Source organism: Quercus suber, unplaced genomic scaffold (genome assembly GCF_002906115.3).
Source record: "Quercus suber isolate HL8 unplaced genomic scaffold, Cork oak 2.0 scaffold_275, whole genome shotgun sequence".
NCBI lineage: Eukaryota > Viridiplantae > Streptophyta > Magnoliopsida > Fagales > Fagaceae > Quercus > Quercus suber.
In genome coordinates, this window is record NW_027069731.1 from 364,362 (window position 1) to 382,565 (window position 18,204).

At 35.9% G+C, this 18,204-nt stretch overlaps 2 protein-coding genes across 2 annotated transcripts; both read right to left on the minus strand.

The window, feature by feature from the left end:
• Positions 1–80: 80 nt before the first annotated feature.
• On the minus strand, positions 81–1,681 carry LOC136070975 (uncharacterized). The gene is made up of 5 exons (XM_065781673.1): positions 1,341–1,681; positions 703–779; positions 473–572; positions 181–313; positions 81–88 (listed from the first exon to the last, which is right to left on the minus strand). Exons 1-5 carry the CDS (start codon positions 1,383–1,385, stop codon positions 81–83), a joined length of 363 nt encoding a protein of 120 aa, XP_065637745.1. The 5' UTR covers positions 1,386–1,681.
• Positions 1,682–11,155: 9,474 nt separating this feature from the next.
• LOC112012861 (disease resistance protein RPV1-like) lies at positions 11,156–11,635 on the minus strand. The gene has a single exon (XM_065781674.1). It carries the CDS (start codon positions 11,633–11,635, stop codon positions 11,156–11,158), a length of 480 nt encoding a protein of 159 aa, XP_065637746.1.
• Positions 11,636–18,204: the final 6,569 nt, after the last annotated feature.

Consider the following 18,204-nt stretch of genomic DNA (forward strand, 5'->3'; position numbering starts at 1 on the left):
GACACGCAACATTAATGTTTGTTGATGAGATTGGTAATTACATAAAAGTGCTGGTTGGTCATTGGTTTGCAGGGATAAGATCATTGTACTTACAAATATACAATAATGTATATCAATAATCAAATTCAATTTCATATCAATTTAATATATACATATACATACATCCATGTGTGTGTGTACATGTTTTTCTGTGGTGAGGTCTTACTTGTTGAACTTGTGCCCGCAGTGTGTCAAACTGGGTCTCTGTACAACACACATTTCCACTTATCGTTGGACACAAGCTTTGAATTTTGGCAGAAAGCAACTCATCAGGCTGCAAGCATAGAAATGAGTTGTTACATCCATGAATGAAGCATATCATATATTCATATGTATAAGTTAGAAATTACTTTCAAGGAAAATAACGAGGAAAAGAGATTCCTCACTCCTGATGAGGATGTCCCATGGACTAGCTAGGAGTTATATTATATACCTTCACAGATGGGGAGCCATAAGGACAGTTCAAAACTTTCCCATCACTGCGTTCTCCACATATATCATACATTGCACAGTATTCTTCAGAATGTCTTTCCCTGACCACCAGACCAGAACAATGTTATTCTTGTATAAGAGAACAAGGAGGCTATTTCAAACTTAAAGTCAAACTCGGCAGTTACACAGAAATATCTTATAAATATTAGCTTCTGATTAAAGTTGCCTTACCCAGATTTTACTTCCAAAATCGAGAGAACACCCGTATCCAGCTTCTCAGCACTCAGCAAAGAAGTAAACAAAATCACCTAGGAGAACAAAAATTAACCACTTAATAACAATTTTTAATTATACAACATAAGCCAGCTACATTATGCACTATAACACATTAAGCAGAAATTTCAAAACTAAGTGCATTAGATCGTGAAAGCATTACTACATGATCAACCATTAGCCATTATCCAATCACACAAATGGTTCTCCATTTTCTTCAAGTACATTCACATCACAATAATTAGCAAAGTTTCAAACTTTCAATTCAACAAGGCATACACTATAATCAAACACTCTTCTTAACAAAAATTAAACAATAAATAAATAAATAACAACTAAGCTAACCCATCAAAGAATTCAGCCACCCCAGATGATCAAAATGAAAAAAATCAAACAAAAATTAAAGAACCAACCCTTTATCCAATACTTCCTGTTAAACCCATTAAAGTTCAAAGAATCCTAGAGCTGTTCTTTCATCAAAATTCTTTTCTTTAGGAAAAGTAAAGCAAAACATACAGTCTAAATTATCAAACAAACAGCCATCCATAAACAAAAAATAAAAATAGCAACAAAGAGAAGGGAGATGAAATTCTTGCCTGGAATAAAGTAATAGCAAGTAGAAATCCTAAAGAGGAAGCCATAATTCCTTGTATTTTATTTTTTTTTTCCTTTTTTTAACAGTGTATGAGAAAAAACAGAGAGCTCTTCACTGTACTAAAGATATGAAACAAAGTAAAGGTGGGAAAAACGAAAAATTAGCAATGGAAGAGAGACGTATGAGAGAGGAGCAAGTGGGTTAACTGTTACTGGGTATTACAATGCAAGTGGGTTTGCTTGGAGATTGGGCCAAAAATGACAGAGAGTCAAAGTCTGAGACAAAGACAGAGAGTGAAATGCTTTGTATTTTTGTGAATTAAGGAGAAATGGACACGCAACATTAATGTTTGTTGATGAGACTGACTCACACAAATCACAATTAATGTCAAACGGCACCGTTTCCTGTTCGGATTCCTTAAGGATAAAGTATTCGGAATTTTAGGATATATCCAATATGCTTGGCCCTTCGGGTTTAGCTTATGGGCCCATCACCTCCTTCTTCTTCTTCATAAGAATTGCCTAGGGCCCAAAATTTGGCCACTAAAATGGGCTTTTAGAGGACCCAACCAATTGTCACATTAGTTGGACTTGTCAATTCTCCAGGTCCCTAATAACTTAACTTTCTGTTCTAAACTATTTGCATTAATGGATTCGTTTGCCTCAACTTGTTGGATATCCTTGCTTTGATTTGAAACCAACCCAGCCCACTAGTAACACCAATGTCACACTTAATTTTTCCTCACTTAATTACTTTTTTGAAGTGGTCCATATCCTTCTAACTTTAGTTATTATGCATTATTTTTTTCTAATTTCTTTCGGTAAAACTAAAATTTTTAATTATCAAATTTATTATTTAAATTTCTCATTCTTTTAAGTAGGTTAATGTTATATCATGATAATCAAAACTTATCACATAATTACAATTGGTATTACTCAAGTAATTAATAAGCACATTCAAAAACATAGTCATGTAGATTGTGTTTTGATATAAACTCAAATTCTTACTTCCAAACTAACGAAAAGTTAATGTAGTTTATTAAAAAAAACCATAAAATATTATCAATGGTGCAACTATCAATTAAATTCAACAAGCTAGTATATAGTTTATAAAAACTAGCACAACAAAGTTGTCAAGAAAACAAAAAACAAAAAACAAATAAAAATATAGATCATAACTATGGTCGTTTCCTTCCTTCAAGGGGTATAAGACAGGGGGACCCTCTCTCGTCGTATATTTTTATTCTCTGTATGGAGGTGCTGAGAGCCCTGATTACAAATGAATGTGAAGATAAGCTCTGGAATCCAATTCGAGCTTCTCAAGGAGGTATCGCTTTCGCCCCTCTCTTTTTTGCTGATGACCTTGTATTGTTTGCAAAAGCAGATCATAAGAATTATGCGGCAATTCGAGATGTACTGGATTCTTTTTGTGATATGTCGGGGTAGAAGGTGAGTAGCCAAAAATCCAGAGTTTTCTTTTCTCTAAATATCCTCGCCTATAAGAGGGAAAGGTTCAGTGACACCTTGGGTTTTCGGTCTACCCCTAATCTAGGGAAGTATTTGGGTTTCCCATTAAAGCATACGGGTATTAATCAGGATTATGGCTTCATCCTTGAGCAAGTTCAGAGTCGTATTGTTGGATGGAAAGCCCATCTGCTTTCTTTTGCTGGGAGAATGGTCCTTACTCAATCTGTAACCTCGGCAATCCCTAATTACATCATGCAATGTGTGGATATCCCACTAAAAATCTCCAAAGCAGTGGATAGGCTTAGCCGAAATTTTCTATGGGGCGATTCCGAAACAAAGAAAAAACACCATCTCATTAGTTGGAAAAAAATACCAAACCAAAGAAGAAGGGCGGGTTGGGTTTATTAGCTGCAAGTGAGAAAAATAAGGTCCTTCTTGCCAAACTTAATTGGCGCCTTCACAAGGAAAAGGAGTCTTTATGGGCGCGGGTGCTCAGCCAAAAGTATTTGCGAAGAAGGTCCTCAACAAGGAATTTCTCTAGGCGTGCTTGCTCTAAAGTTTGGAGTGCTCTGTCTAAGGGGCACGAAGTGTTTACAGAAGGATCAAAGTGGGTAGCTGGCAGAAATAGCAACCTTTTTTTTCTGGTTTGATAAGTGGTTGGATAAAGGCACTCTTAGAAGTCTTGTGCATGGTCCGCTTCAACGGGAGGAAGAATATCTTCGTATTAAGGATATGGTCTCCACCGCAGGGTGGGATTGGTCTAAATGCTCCTTTCCCATTCCGAGGCACATTCTTATGGACATTAAAGCTGCGCCTATACCTCGGCTTGCCAACATTGAGGACCGGATGGCTTGGATCTCCTCCCCAAATGGAGATTTTGATTCCAAGGATGCGTACCACATAGCCTGCTCCAAAATGGACAATCTAGACAGTGGGCAATTTAGAGGAGCTTGGGTTTGGAAAGCAAATGCTATACCCAAGATTAAATGTTTCATATGGCAGTGCTGTCATGAGAGTATCCCAGTGCGAGCTGTTCTTGCAAAGAGAGGCATCCTTGATTCTGACACTTGCCCTTTATGCAACAATTACCTGGAAACCATTGATCACTTATTGAGATCGTTCACCCTTGCAAAATCCTTTTAGGAATCTATCTCTCCTTCAATGCAAGCCAATTACTTCTATGGGACGAATTTTATGGACTGGCTCAGATTGAATGTGTGTAGTGCGGCTTGCTATGGATCATTGGGAATTGATTGGAGTATCATTTTTTCGATTGGGTTGTGGTGCCTTTGGATCCGAAGAAATAGGGTGGTGTTTCAAAAGGCTAGGCCCTCCCTAAATCTTAAGGTTGAAGTTTTGGCGAAGGCGACGGAGTATGTCTTTGTTGGTGCAAACGTCCATAGTGCACCTACAAAGTCTACTATCCAAGTGAAGTGGTTGCAGCCCCCAGTTAATTGGTTTAAACTAAATTCTGATGGGTCCTCCTTGGGGAACCCCGGTCGGGCTGGGGGGGGGGTGGCCTTATAAGAGATGCAAATGGGGTGTGGAATAAGAGGGTTGCGAGAGCTATAGGCTGGGCTACAAGTGTTGCAGCTGAGTTGTGGGCTCTTCAAGATGGCATTCAGCTATGCATTTCCCTCAATTTGCCGGCTGTGATAGTTGAGTTGGATGCCCAGTTGCTAGTTGATCTTCTTGGTAAAGCAAATGACTCCTCTAGTTCAAACAACCCAATTCTGGCGAACTGCAAGGAAGGGCTGAAGCTCATCCCTCATGTGAAGATCCAACATTGCTTTAGAGAGGCGAACAAGTGTGCGAATGTGCTCGCACGGACGTGGTGCTTTGCTAAATGTTGATTATTTTGTGTTTTTAAGCCCTCCTATTGAGGTGCTGCTTTTAGTAAATTTGGATAATTCTAGAGTGACTTTTGATCGCTCTGTGAATGCAAATGTATTTTCCCCTTAGTCTTTAATATCATTCTCTGATTTACCAAAAAAAAAAAAAACTATGGTCTATAATTAAGCTTTATTAATGCAAAAAAAAAAAAAAAAATCTATAATCATATAAAACCAAATATGTTGACTTCCTCATGTTATATCACATTAGGATTGGAACCTACACAATTTTGCACATAAGCGTTATTTTCTTTTTGGGAAATGGTAAAGAATGATCTTAGGACAATTGTTAATAATTCATTTTAAAAAAATTTTTATGGGAAAAGAAAAGAAAAAATAATTAATGTTTTGACAACTTTCTCTATTTCTCATAAAAGTAATATCAAAATTTTCCTAAAATAGATTGTTAACCATTACCCTAAGGTTACCTGTTAACATGACCCTTTATTTTTTTATCAATAAAACTAATATATGGTTCTATGATCTATAATAAGACTAGCCTATAATTTATCTATAATAAGTTTTATTTCAATTTTACCCACACCTTCAGCAATCTCCCTTGTAGACCAACAGCCCATACACCACCATCCTTGCCTCCTTGGCAGTGGAGCCTTTGAAATTCTACTTAGAAATACAACAATTACATACTTCATTGATAGTCTTAATTAATTCTATAGCTTCCTCAAAAAAAAAAAAAATCTATTGCTCCCTAAAGATTCTAAATAATTCTAAGGTAATGAATGAGACTAATTAGGGCTCTCTAATCAACATACATAAAACTTCTTGAGGCCTTAGGCCTTTCTGGTTGCTGAGAGATAGGTAACTTATCACTCAAATCTCATCACCGTATCACTCACTTCTCATAAATTAGAAATTTCCAAAACACTCCTATCCTGTTTGGCAACTAAACCCACTCTTGTTTTTGGCCTAAAAGCTCCAAAAAAAAAAAAAAAAAAAAAACTTACCTTTTTGTGGGACCCACGGGCTGACTATTGTGCAGGACACACAAAACGATTACCTGCGGATTGAACCCTTTTTATTTGCTTTGCACTTTCCTTTATCAAGTCTCGAGCACATTTCCCTAACACCTCATTTCCCTTTCACACTTCTACTCTCAAGTCACAGCAATGCCGATAACAGATGGAAGAATTATATCAATTTGTCAACAACTAGGCATAGCTATAGCCAGGGGCGGAGCCACATAGTGGCTTGGGGGGGCCGTGGCCCCTGCAAAATTTTTTTTTTTTCCCATTAGACTAGGAAGAAAAAATAACTAGGCCCCCCAACATCACACAGCCGGCCCCCCTACCCATTTCTCACCCATTTTCCCAGCCTTCAATCAAAAATTAAGAACACCTTAAATTAAATATATATATATATATATATATCTGTTCTACTTTAAGAAAATTTTTTATTTATAAAAATAATTAGATATAAGAGTTTTGACCATTGGAAAGCTTCCTTGAATAATTATTACAACAGATAGAGACAATACTTTAACTCAAAAAACCTAAACTCAATAGGTTTGTGCTCAACACTTTTTGTTTGGGAGATAAACACTTCGAAGAGCTTTTTTGAATAATTAATATAACAGATAGAGACAATACTTTAACCCAAAAGACCTAAGCCCAATAGATATGTGTTTAATTATGTTATATTAACTACTTATTCTTTTCATCATTATTCAATGTGGGACTTTACTTACACGTGTAACTTAACAATCTCTCATTCACGTGTGAGTCTCTGCCTCTCTATGAGTTTCAAGACATCTCTATGGGCCATTAACAAGTTCTCTTTGCTCCCCTTTGCCTAATGAGCTTTTCTCTTTACTAGTGTATCATCTATGGGCCTTCATATGTCAACCTCGCACTTCTTTTATCCTCGATGGGAACCTCACAACTCATTGTTGTCTAACACCATTGGCAATAATACTCCTTTGTTGGGATTTTTCCAAGATCGTTTGTGTGAGCTTTAGCAATGTACCATCCTTGTCTTCTTGAACCAAAATTTGGCGGGTCTTCCTTTTCTCTTGAATTTTTTGAGGATAATAGCCAACATCTATTTGACTCCATCTAGTTAAACTAGCTGCACATTCTTTTAGACCTTCAACTAGCCCAATAGTTGATTGTATACTTGAGAAATTTGTCCACATATCTTGGATAACTTCCTTGCATTTTTCATCCTTAGTCCAAGCAGCTTCAAAGTGGAATCTTCTCTTCCTATGTATGGGTGGATTTTGTTGGTCTGTCAAGAAAATGGCACAATGGTCTAAAGTCGACTCTACAATGTGGATCACTCTAGAGTTTCGATAATGCTCTATTCAGTCCACTATAGCTAATACTTTGTACAATCTTAGTTGGATTCTTTGCCTCCTAGGTCTTTGGTTGCACCAAGTAAAATCTGGCCCTTCAAACCCCAAGTCTTGGAAACCACAAATATTTATAGCCTCCCTAAAACCCTCCATTTGTTGCTGGGATCTTTCAAGACCTACTACTTTCTCTGTTGCCAATAAAATTTCATTGAAATCTCCCAAACATGCCCATGGCATTTGGTACTAGGCATTGACATATCGAAGCAAATTCCATGATTCTCTCCTTAAGCTTGTTTCTAGGTTTCCATAGAACCCTGTCATCCTCCACTTGTGATAGGCCAAGAATGTATTGACCTCTTATAATAAATTAATCAATTAATTAGTCAAGTGAATTAATTAAGTTAATTAACATGCAATATGTGTGGTAGTACAAACAAATCACCAACTAAGTTAAATGCAGTGGAAAATAAAGTTGACATGGTAATTTGTTTACAAATGGAGAAAACCTACAAGGCAAAAACCTCAATAGGTAAATTTAAGGTCACCACTTTCGAGAATTCACTATTATCACAACAAGCGGTTATAAGTAAAGGAACCCCAGTACCTTATACTAACCTACAATTGAACCCTTACCCCAGTACACAATTGGACTTGTTCTGTAGTGACAATCTTTTCTTTTCAATGCACGACTCCTAGTACGTGACTAACCAATTGATGCACGGATCCAAATACATAACTAACCACTAACTTGAGAAGGATGTTGGCAGCAAAGTTTATCAGTTCATTAACACGATAAAGATCATGAAACTCCTTGGTTACAAAACCCTATGGCGTACAAATGCAGCAGCTTCTTCAAGAAAAATATGAACTAGGGCATATATCTCAAGTCACAATATGATTGAACAAAACCTTTGCATCAAGTTTCATCCATTTGCATCATTTGATATGACCCTTAAAATAATCCTTATATATGTTTAGGGTTGTGAGAAAAGAAAGCTTAAATAAGTATACACGGATATGTGTAAAATTAAATCTGAAAAATTGATTTTCGTAAATCTTAATAGATAGGTTATCTGTCAAGCAGCTGTCAAGTATCGGGCTAAATTTGCCTTTGAAACCTCAATAGATTCTATCTATCGAGATAGCTGTCGAGCTATAAAATATAGTACTTTGAACTCTTGTTTCTTGAAATATTAAACACATCCTAGATCTACCAAATTACAAGTAAAGTGTGTTTTGTCAAAAGGTTAGCCAATTTTAAATGACATATGTTCTTAACATGATTCACATATATCTTAACAATCTCCCATTTTGACAATCTATGAAAAAAATACAACAAACAAATAAACATATGAGAGAAGTCATAAATTACTTAGCACATACTCACGTGTTTAATACAATAAAATTTATCCTAACACAAACTCTTAAAAAACTTTGCAAGAAGAGAGTTCATGGTAAAAAAAGACTTTGACAACCTGTATTTTTGAAACACTTTAAACAAAACTCATCACAGCATCTTAGTGTGAAATGAAATATAAAAGATTGCATATAATTAATAAGAAGCATGTACATAAAGAAAGAAAAGAAACAACACATGAAGAGATAGGTGGAAGAATGTAATAACAACCTCAAATATAAGATCTGGAGTAAATACACTATGCGTACCTCGAACGCGAGTGGAGAAATGAGGTACAAAGTAATCAAATTCGTGCATATTGGAGTAAAACTCATGTATGATTATGAAGAGACAAATGACCGAGATGTCACAAAGGGACTCCCAACCCTTACTGTAGATGATAGTGGGAAGGTCAGTATCGAAAAAGTTCGAAAGGACGACTTGACGTTCTGAATGATTGCCACGTCATGAAAAGTTCTCCGAAAAGTCCTGACGGGCTTTATCATCACGGAACCAAGCAAAAGAAGGAGTAGGATCAGAAGAAGATGCCCCGGAACGAAAAGGGTCTCGGGATAGAGTAGACTTGCTTTTCTTTGGTGCCATGAGCAAACTGACCGAAAGAAAGAGAAAGGGAGAGAGACAAGCAAAAGAGTACCAAACACAATATCAATAAGAAGAAAAAGAATGGTATATATGCATGAAAAATGCATGAACATGTGACATGCAACAATAAAGACATCATGGGCTCAGCCCAATCCAATCCTACCAGCACACATGATTTCAACATAGTAAACATACATCTGTAATGCATGAAACATTGTTAAAATACAAAATTTATGCAATGCATGAACATATAGGATCATTTAAACAAAACCCAAACCAAAAATATTGCAAAAACCTTATCAATTTTGAAAAACCCCAAAATAAAAAAAAAAAAAAACCCAAAAACCTAAGTCTATATGAATGAAATGCATGAAAAAGAGAGAAAACAATATCGTACTAGTGAAAGGAAGATCAATCTAGGCCGAAGATCAACTGGGTTTGAGGTTTAGAGAGAGAGAAAAGTGTTTGGGGAGGTAAAGGGTCAAATTTTGTCAAGAGAGATATGAGAAAATGAGAGAAAAAATCATGCTGAGCTATATAAAGAAACACGAAGCTCAATGGATCGAGAGGTGTCGAGAAGCTATCGAGCACTAAATCTCGACAGAAGAAGCTGTCTAGGTGCTATCGAGAGCTGTCCACAGCAAAGTGACCTCGATGGATCGAGAAGCTATCAAGCATCTATCGAGTAGACATAAACTTTCTCGATGGATTGAGAAGCTGTCGAGAAGCTATCGAGATAAATTCGCAAAAACTTCGATGAATGGAGATTGCGTTAACTGCTGCTGAGAAAGGAAGATCAAGAGGCTCGATAGATAGCCTAGCTGTTGAGAGGTATCGAGAAGCTGTCGAGATGTGCAAAAACAATTTTTCAAAGAAGAGAAAAACACAAAAATGAATGCAATCAAGCATGCTACTCAACCAAAGATCCAATCAACATTTTAAGCTCTTAAAAACATCCCTCAACAAGAAAAATGTCAAGCATTTAGATCCAAAACACATATACACACTAAACAAGTCTAATCAATTTTATATTTCAAAAATAAGTTAAGACAGTTTAGTGAGCATACATTAACACATGAATCTCTTGTGATAGCCAAATTATATTGTACCTTCACATGTATCAAAAGTAGTGAAGAATTTGCGTGCTATGTGTGAAAAAACATCGCAAGATTGCATAAGTGTCTACATGTTATGACGATTTGAGATATAAGAAAATCACTTTAACTCACACACAATCATAACTGCTTAATGGGGACTATCACCTTTAAGGTATATCCTATAACTCTCACATCTCCTAGAAGACACGCTTGCAATCATATATAAAGTATTTTGATTCTTTTTGCTTTTATTTTTATTTGCATATTTTTCTTTTAAGCATACCATGCATGAGCATATAAGAGAGAGAAAAGAAATACCCNTGATGTTTCAATAGCCTTCATCAGTTCAGTCCGATTAAATTCCCCTCTACACGCACAAATCTTTTTACGACCTAAAGCGGCAAAGAGATGGCAGGTAAAGCTTGTGCGGGTATCTTCCCCACAAAAACTAACGAAGACCTCATATTCATACCTCAATGTTGAGGTCGATAAGGATGGAGCAAAGGAAGGAGTCATGATTGTAAAGATAAAGACCTAATGGAGGTAAAAAACAGTGCGCTGGCCTAACTCAAGGGCAAACAAGAAAGAACTAGTTGTTTCTTTAGGATTTCTCTTCTTCTTCTTCTCCTCTCTCTCTGGTTTTTAGCTTTCTCTCTCTTTCTTTTTTTTTTTGGGTCTTGTGCAAGAAAGTACGGTGTATTACGTTGAATGACTCGTGCACGTGGTAGCAATCATATGGCAATATGACTTTTATGATGAAGGAAGATACTCGGAAATTGGCATCATGAAAACACGAAGGACTGTTTATCTAAGAAAAAACACAAGGATTGGGTCTAGTTTTCTAGTTTTCTACTACCCATTTGTTTTGTTTTTCCATACATTTACAAAAAGCAACTTTAGGAAAAAGTATTCTAATAGTATATTCAGGAGAGAAATTTGAATTTGGAATGTCTTAAAAATACCAAGCTACCAACTAGTTTATTTGGAGCATAAACAAGAGCGTTTTTTTTTTTTTAATTAAAAAAAAAAAAATCAAATGTAGTTATGATGTTTACCGATTTGGTTCCAAATGCAAGCCTGCCAAGTTTGCGGCCTCCGTCAGTGCAGCTTTCCAACTGTTCATGTTGTCTTCAGGGCCATTTGGGAGCTCGGCAAAGTTGCCCTTCTGTTCTAGCACCTCGGGTTGAGACACATGGTAGAAAATAGGGAGCACCCTTTGATTGAACACCCTTTTGCATTCCATGATCTTCACCAATTCATCCAAGCACCAATCAGAAGTAGCATACTTTTTTGAGAACACCACAACTGCAATCCTTGATGTCTCAATTGCCTTTAACAACTCAGGCCCAATCTTTTCCCCTCTAGGGAGGTTTATGTCATCTTTATAGGCATGAATCGTTTTGCGGTCTAGAGCGGCAAAGAGATGGCTGGTGAATCCTGTGCGGTTATCTGCCCCACGAAAACTAACGAAAACCTCATATTCATGTGTCAATTTTGGGGTTGATGAGGATGGAGCAAAGGAAGGAGCCATGGTTGCAACAAACAGACCGAATTGGGGTAATACACTTGCGCCGGCCAAAACTCAAACAGCAAAGCAGCAAAAACTGGTTGTCTTTTTTTTTGGATTTCTCTCTTCTTCTTTTTTGGTTTCCAAGTTCTTTCTCTTCCTCTTTTTTCAGTCTTGTGCAAGTTTTCCAATTTAGTGTGAATTTTTACTTCTTGCACGTGGTAGCAACTAGCTAGCATATGGCGTGAAAACCGGAAGAGTTAGGTCCTACTTTCACAAAAGAAGGAAAAAGCTTTTATTTATTTTTTTTTTTTTTCATCGTGGAATAGTAAATGGAATTTTTTTTTTTTTTTTTTGAGAATTGTAAATGGAATAAAGTTGTATTTATATATTCTTCTATATCTGTATATATTAATCTGTATATATTAAGATGATTCAGGAAATTAGTTATTATTATTTTTTATTGTCAAAAATACCTCTAAATTAATTAACCTAAAACTTAAAAATGGGTTAAAATAATAAATTGACAAAAATAATAAATTCATACTTCTACGCTGATATAAATTCCTAAAAAACAAGAAATAGAGTTAAAACCGTAAATCAACAAAAAAAAAAAAAAAATTCTCTACAATCCCGCTTTCTCCTAAAAAAACCATCCCACCTTCTAAAAAAAAAACCACCCTACCGTTTTCTATTACAAAAACACCTATCCTAAGTTCTGTTAAAAAAAAAAAAAAAAAAAAGACTACCCCACCTTCTTTAAAAAAATCCCACCCAAAAAAAAAAACTAAACATATTTCAATGTTATTTTGGTTCATTTTTAGAGCTAGCCTTATTTTTTTGGCCATATTAGTGGTTATAAACTTGCATTTTTGTGAAAAAAAAATGTAAATCTCAAATTAAAATAAGTAAAAAATTAAAATACTAAACCTAAAAAAAGAGAGTCTCATCGCATGCATGGAGCGCGTAATTGACACATGAATATGAGGTTTTCGTTAGTTTTCGTGGGGCAGATAACCGCACAGGATTCACCAGCCATCTCTTTGCCGCTCTAGACCGCAAAACGATTCATGCCTATAAAGATGACATAAACCTCCCTAGAGGGGAAAAGATTGGGCCTGAGTTGTTAAAGGCAATTGAGACATCAAGGATTGCAGTTGTGGTGTTCTCAAAAAAGTATGCTACTTCTGATTGGTGCTTGGATGAATTGGTGAAGATCATGGAATGCAAAAGGGTGTTCAATCAAAGGGTGCTCCCTATTTTCTACCATGTGTCTCAACCCGAGGTGCTAGAACAGAAGGGCAACTTTGCCGAGCTCCCAAATGGCCCTGAAGACAACATGAACAGTTGGAAAGCTGCACTGACGGAGGCCGCAAACTTGGCAGGCTTGCATTTGGAACCAAATCGGTAAACATCATAACTACATTTGATTTTTTTTTTTTTAATTAAAAAAAAAAAAACGCTCTTGTTTATGCTCCAAATAAACTAGTTGGTAGCTTGGTATTTTTAAGACATTCCAAATTCAAATTTCTCTCCTGAATATACTATTAGAATACTTTTTCCTAAAGTTGCTTTTTGTAAATGTATGGAAAAACAAAACAAATGGGTAGTAGAAAACTAGAAAACTAGACCCAATCCTTGTGTTTTTTCTTAGATAAACAGTCCTTCGTGTTTTCATGATGCCAATTTCCGAGTATCTTCCTTCATCATAAAAGTCATATTGCCATATGATTGCTACCACGTGCACGAGTCATTCAACGTAATACACCGTACTTTCTTGCACAAGACCCAAAAAAAAAAAGAAAGAGAGAGAAAGCTAAAAACCAGAGAGAGAGGAGAAGAAGAAGAAGAGAAATCCTAAAGAAACAACTAGTTCTTTCTTGTTTGCCCTTGAGTTAGGCCAGCGCACTGTTTTTTACCTCCATTAGGTCTTTATCTTTACAATCATGACTCCTTCCTTTGCTCCATCCTTATCGACCTCAACATTGAGGTATGAATATGAGGTCTTCGTTAGTTTTTGTGGGGAAGATACCCGCACAAGCTTTACCTGCCATCTCTTTGCCGCTTTAGGTCGTAAAAAGATTTGTGCGTGTAGAGGGGAATTTAATCGGACTGAACTGATGAAGGCTATTGAAACATCAAGGATGGCAGTTGTGGTGTCCTGGAAAAGCTATGCTACTTCAGATCGGTGCCTAGATGAGCTGGCGAAAATCATGGAATGCAATAGGGTGCTAAATCAAAGGGTGTTTCCTATTTTCTATGACGTGTCTCCATCAGAGATGCGAGAACAAAAGGGAAATTTTGAAGAGGCCGCAAACTTTGCAGGCTTTCATTTGAAACCAAATCGGTAATATAATACGTACATATATGATTTTTTTTTATTTAATATATGTCTATAGTCTATGATATATAAAAAACTAAATTTATTTGATTTTTGTTTGTCATAATAATACTGTGTTATATATGCTTTTAAGACTTTACAATTTATACTTGTATAATGTTGAACTCTTTCGTGACAAATTTATAATAAATGTCTATTAATAAACTTCAAAAAGAATTATAATAAATGTCTATTAATAACTACCATAATTATTAAATTTCATATTTAGACAAAAATAAAATAAAATATTCTAAAAATTTTGTTATGTTAATTAAACTTTCTTGTGAATTGCATGGATTTCTAATTAGCAATATACTTTTGGTTAACCTTTTGAAATTTTGTCTCATTAGTTTTGGAGGCCTCATAATTTTTCACATCATTATTTTAATATGTATATATATATATATATGTATATATTAAATTTAAATTCTATCATATATTTTTAAACATAGAATATATAGTTTCATATAGAGTTGTCCATGAGTTAGGTCGGATTAGGTTTGGGCTCAATTTGTACCCAACCCAAGCTAATTGGGTAGAGGATATTTCAACTCGTCACCAATTGAAGAGATTGATCGGATCGGGCCTTCAATGGGTGGTAGTCTCTTTGGTCCATGTCATAGAGGCAAAAATTGGCTAAAAAAACCAATGAGATTTCGCTGGATTTGATAACGTCTTGCCAGGTTTGGCAAATCTCACTAGAAAACTCTTGTTCAATTGTTCGGTTCTGATTTTTCGGGTTTTGGGGGAAGAGATCCGCAACTAACTTCCCAGAGTAGTCAGGTCAAGCGGTAGTTGGCTCAGGTTTGGTCGGTTTTTTGGGTAGTTGGATAGCCTTATTTTCATATAGAAACATCATAATAAAAAATTCCTAATGCATGAATTTATAGTTTTATATACAAACAAAATCATAACAAATACCTATTAATAACTATCATAATTATCATATTTCATATTTAGACATGATTACTTACTAGTTTTTTTACTTTTGTACAATTTTAAGTACAAATACATTATTAACGATTATCATTCTCTATTTTTTTTATTACCAAATTGTTTTTTTTTTCTTTTTTGAGGAAACTTACCAAATTGATAAAATGGCATCACAGGATGAGTTTCTCTCTAGATTAGGTGTTGTTAGCACCAAACCATAGGCTTCCATAGAACCAATGTTCCTCCTTAGTGGGTGCTTGGGTGGGAATTGTTTCTCTTCGTGTGGTATTGTAGGAAGGAGAAGGATTTGCCTGATTACATATAACTTGGAGCGTGGTGTGTTTGTATAAAGATATTGGCAGCAAGGTAGTGATGGATGATTTTGAGCAAAAATGGTCTCCTATTGTAGCAAAAGATGGACAGATTGCAAAGAGAAGAGTAGCATTGCGTGAAGGCTCAAAAAAATATTGGAGATTTATATGTGATGGTTGGCTAATTTCTAGTCCTATAGGCATCCATGAATTGCCTAAGCTAGAATTGCCATGGGCTTAGAACCCACGTACAGTTCATGAGCTCATAAGGATATATAGTGAGAAATAAAGATCCCTTGATTGTATTCTTGATGGTGACGAGGTCAAATTACTTATCTTGAAAGAGTTCGGTGTAGGGTGCAATATGCAAACATGTTTGTTGTTCCATGTAGAAATAGAGGTGATAGCTTGGCTCATTTTCTGGAAAAATGAATTCAATCTCTCAATAAGAAGCTTCACTCAGAATCACATTGACATAGCTTGGGAGTTGATAACACTGGCGTTCCACTAGATTTTACAGAGTCCCTAAAACTACAAACTAAGAAAATCCTAGGCGTTGCTCTTAACCTCGGTCAACAATAAATCCCCCATGGGTTTGAATCGAAGATTTTAACAAAATTACAATGGCGAGGGGACAAGCAAGGGTGGATATGGATTGATTGGAAAGATAACTAGAATAGTTTCTAGACATTCTAGAGTGGTGTGGATTCAGAGACTTAGGTATTGTAGGGCTGCCTTTTATCTGATGCAACAATAGATTGGATGATCATGGAGTATGGGTCCGATTGGATAGAGGGGTTGCGATTGGGGATGGGGTGCTCTGATTTCTAGCAATACAAGTTCACCACTTGGATAACACGTACTGCTTCTAATCACAAATTGTTGTGAATGAGTTTGGATGATGAGAATGCTTGATTCTATAGTAGTTGATTTCCTTTTCAATTCAAAGCCAATATTTTTTAGTTTTATGTTTTTTACTATTTATATTGTAAACATCTATATTTTCATATTGATATTATAATCTTGAATTTTTTTTTAATTTTTAATTTATCATGATTTTTCTATATTTTGATATTATCAAATTTTAAAACAAACATATTACCTTTGTATGTATATTAAATTTTAATTAAAATATAATTTAATTTGCTATTTTACATAAAAAGTAAAAACACTACCAAGAAAATAAATATACTTAAATGTCTTGAATATTTAATTAATTGGGTTTTCATAATATATTAAGAAATTGTAAAACTACAATCAAATCATTTTATTTTTTTAAATAGTTATTATCTATAGCTGTTACTTTGAATTAGTTCGTTCATTGCCATGGAAATACTGTTAATCAATTAAATTTCAATGAATAACCAATAAGATTTTTGCATTTCATTCTATTTTCATGGCTCATTTCCTCTTATTGTATAATCTGTTGGTTCACGAACTTCTATTCTTATAAAAATATAACTGTGGTTACACTTCCAATTGCAGGCTAGAGTCAGAGTTTATAGAGGAAATCGTTGAGAACATTTTGAAAATACTAAATGAGGAATCATCTACCGCTCCATCCCTTCGTCAGAATGATGCTCCTGGTCAACACTCTTCAGCTACCATCCCGCACAATGATGCTTCATCTGGTCAAAATACCACTATTAATGCTATTGCTGACTGGACTCCTTTTTTTTTTTTTTTAATTTTTTTTTTCGTTAGGCAAAACCGCACTCATTATAAAATAGACTTTTTTTCCCCCTTTCAGTGTGTTTTTTTTTTTTTTATATTAAAAGTCTTCGTCTCTTTCTCACGTTGCGTGCAGTAGGTGCAGTAGGAGTAGTTCGTAGGACTGATATTAGGTCGGGTCGGGTTGGTTTACTGTGACCCGAAACCCGACCCAATATAAATTGGATTTCTCTGCCTGAAACCCGACCCAACACGAAAAATTGGGTGTGTAACTGGGTCAGTTTTTCGGTCTCGGGTCGGGTCTTGCGTTGGACTTTTTTTTTTTTTTTTTTTTTTTACTGCCGCTTGTTAAATGAGAAGTTGCTATTGGGTCATCTCTAGTTCAGCTTTTAGATACTTTGTTTGACTGTTTAGTTTTTCCTATCCTTGCCTTAAGTGGGTCGTTTCTTGTTAAATGCATTACTATGTACCATAATGTTGTAGGTAGCAATTAAAAATGAATGTAAAGTCTTTTGAGCAATACACCCTCACTGAAAGTTCTTACAGAAATCCATACAGACAGACACCCAGGTTAATTACCTATTAGGCATACATCAATGAAATTTCCATATGAAAATCTGTAACTGCAGAAATTTCTTTAAATCTATCATCAAACTAGACGAAACTTGAGGAAATATAGCATATTTTAACATTAACGCCACTAAATAAAAAAATAGAGTGATGAGACTAACCATTTTCTACCTCATTCACCATATAAATTCCTATCATCAATCACAGTATGAACTGCCCCTCTAAAGCAGATGATGTCAAAAATAGAAGATGTGCGCGCCCGATACCGAAACCCGTCGGACTGGGCCTCAAGTTGGCTCACAACTTACTTGTATAGTGGGTTTGGATTTCCAACACTGGTCGTTCCTCTCGCTGAGACCTAAGGCCCTTTCTTTTTCCTCGTGGGTCTGAGTCACCTTCTCTTTTTACTCACTCTTTTCATACACTCTCTTTACTGCGCGCCATTTTTTCCAACCCCCTTCTTCTCCAAACTTCCTGCATTTATAGGCCATAGTTTAGTGGAGAGGTCATAATTACTTGCCAACGAGTGCAACCGGCGGTCCACTATTATCGATCGTAAGTGGGTGGTCAGGTAGGAGTGGGAAATTGTGAGGGTGGCGTTGGAACTTGGTTCCTGCCTCCACGATAGTCCTCGGGAGCGGTGGCTCTCCGGGGCGCGGCCGGGTAGGTACAGTGCAGGTCTTCCCGTGAGTCAAATATCTACTCCATGGAAAGGTGTTGCCGAGAAA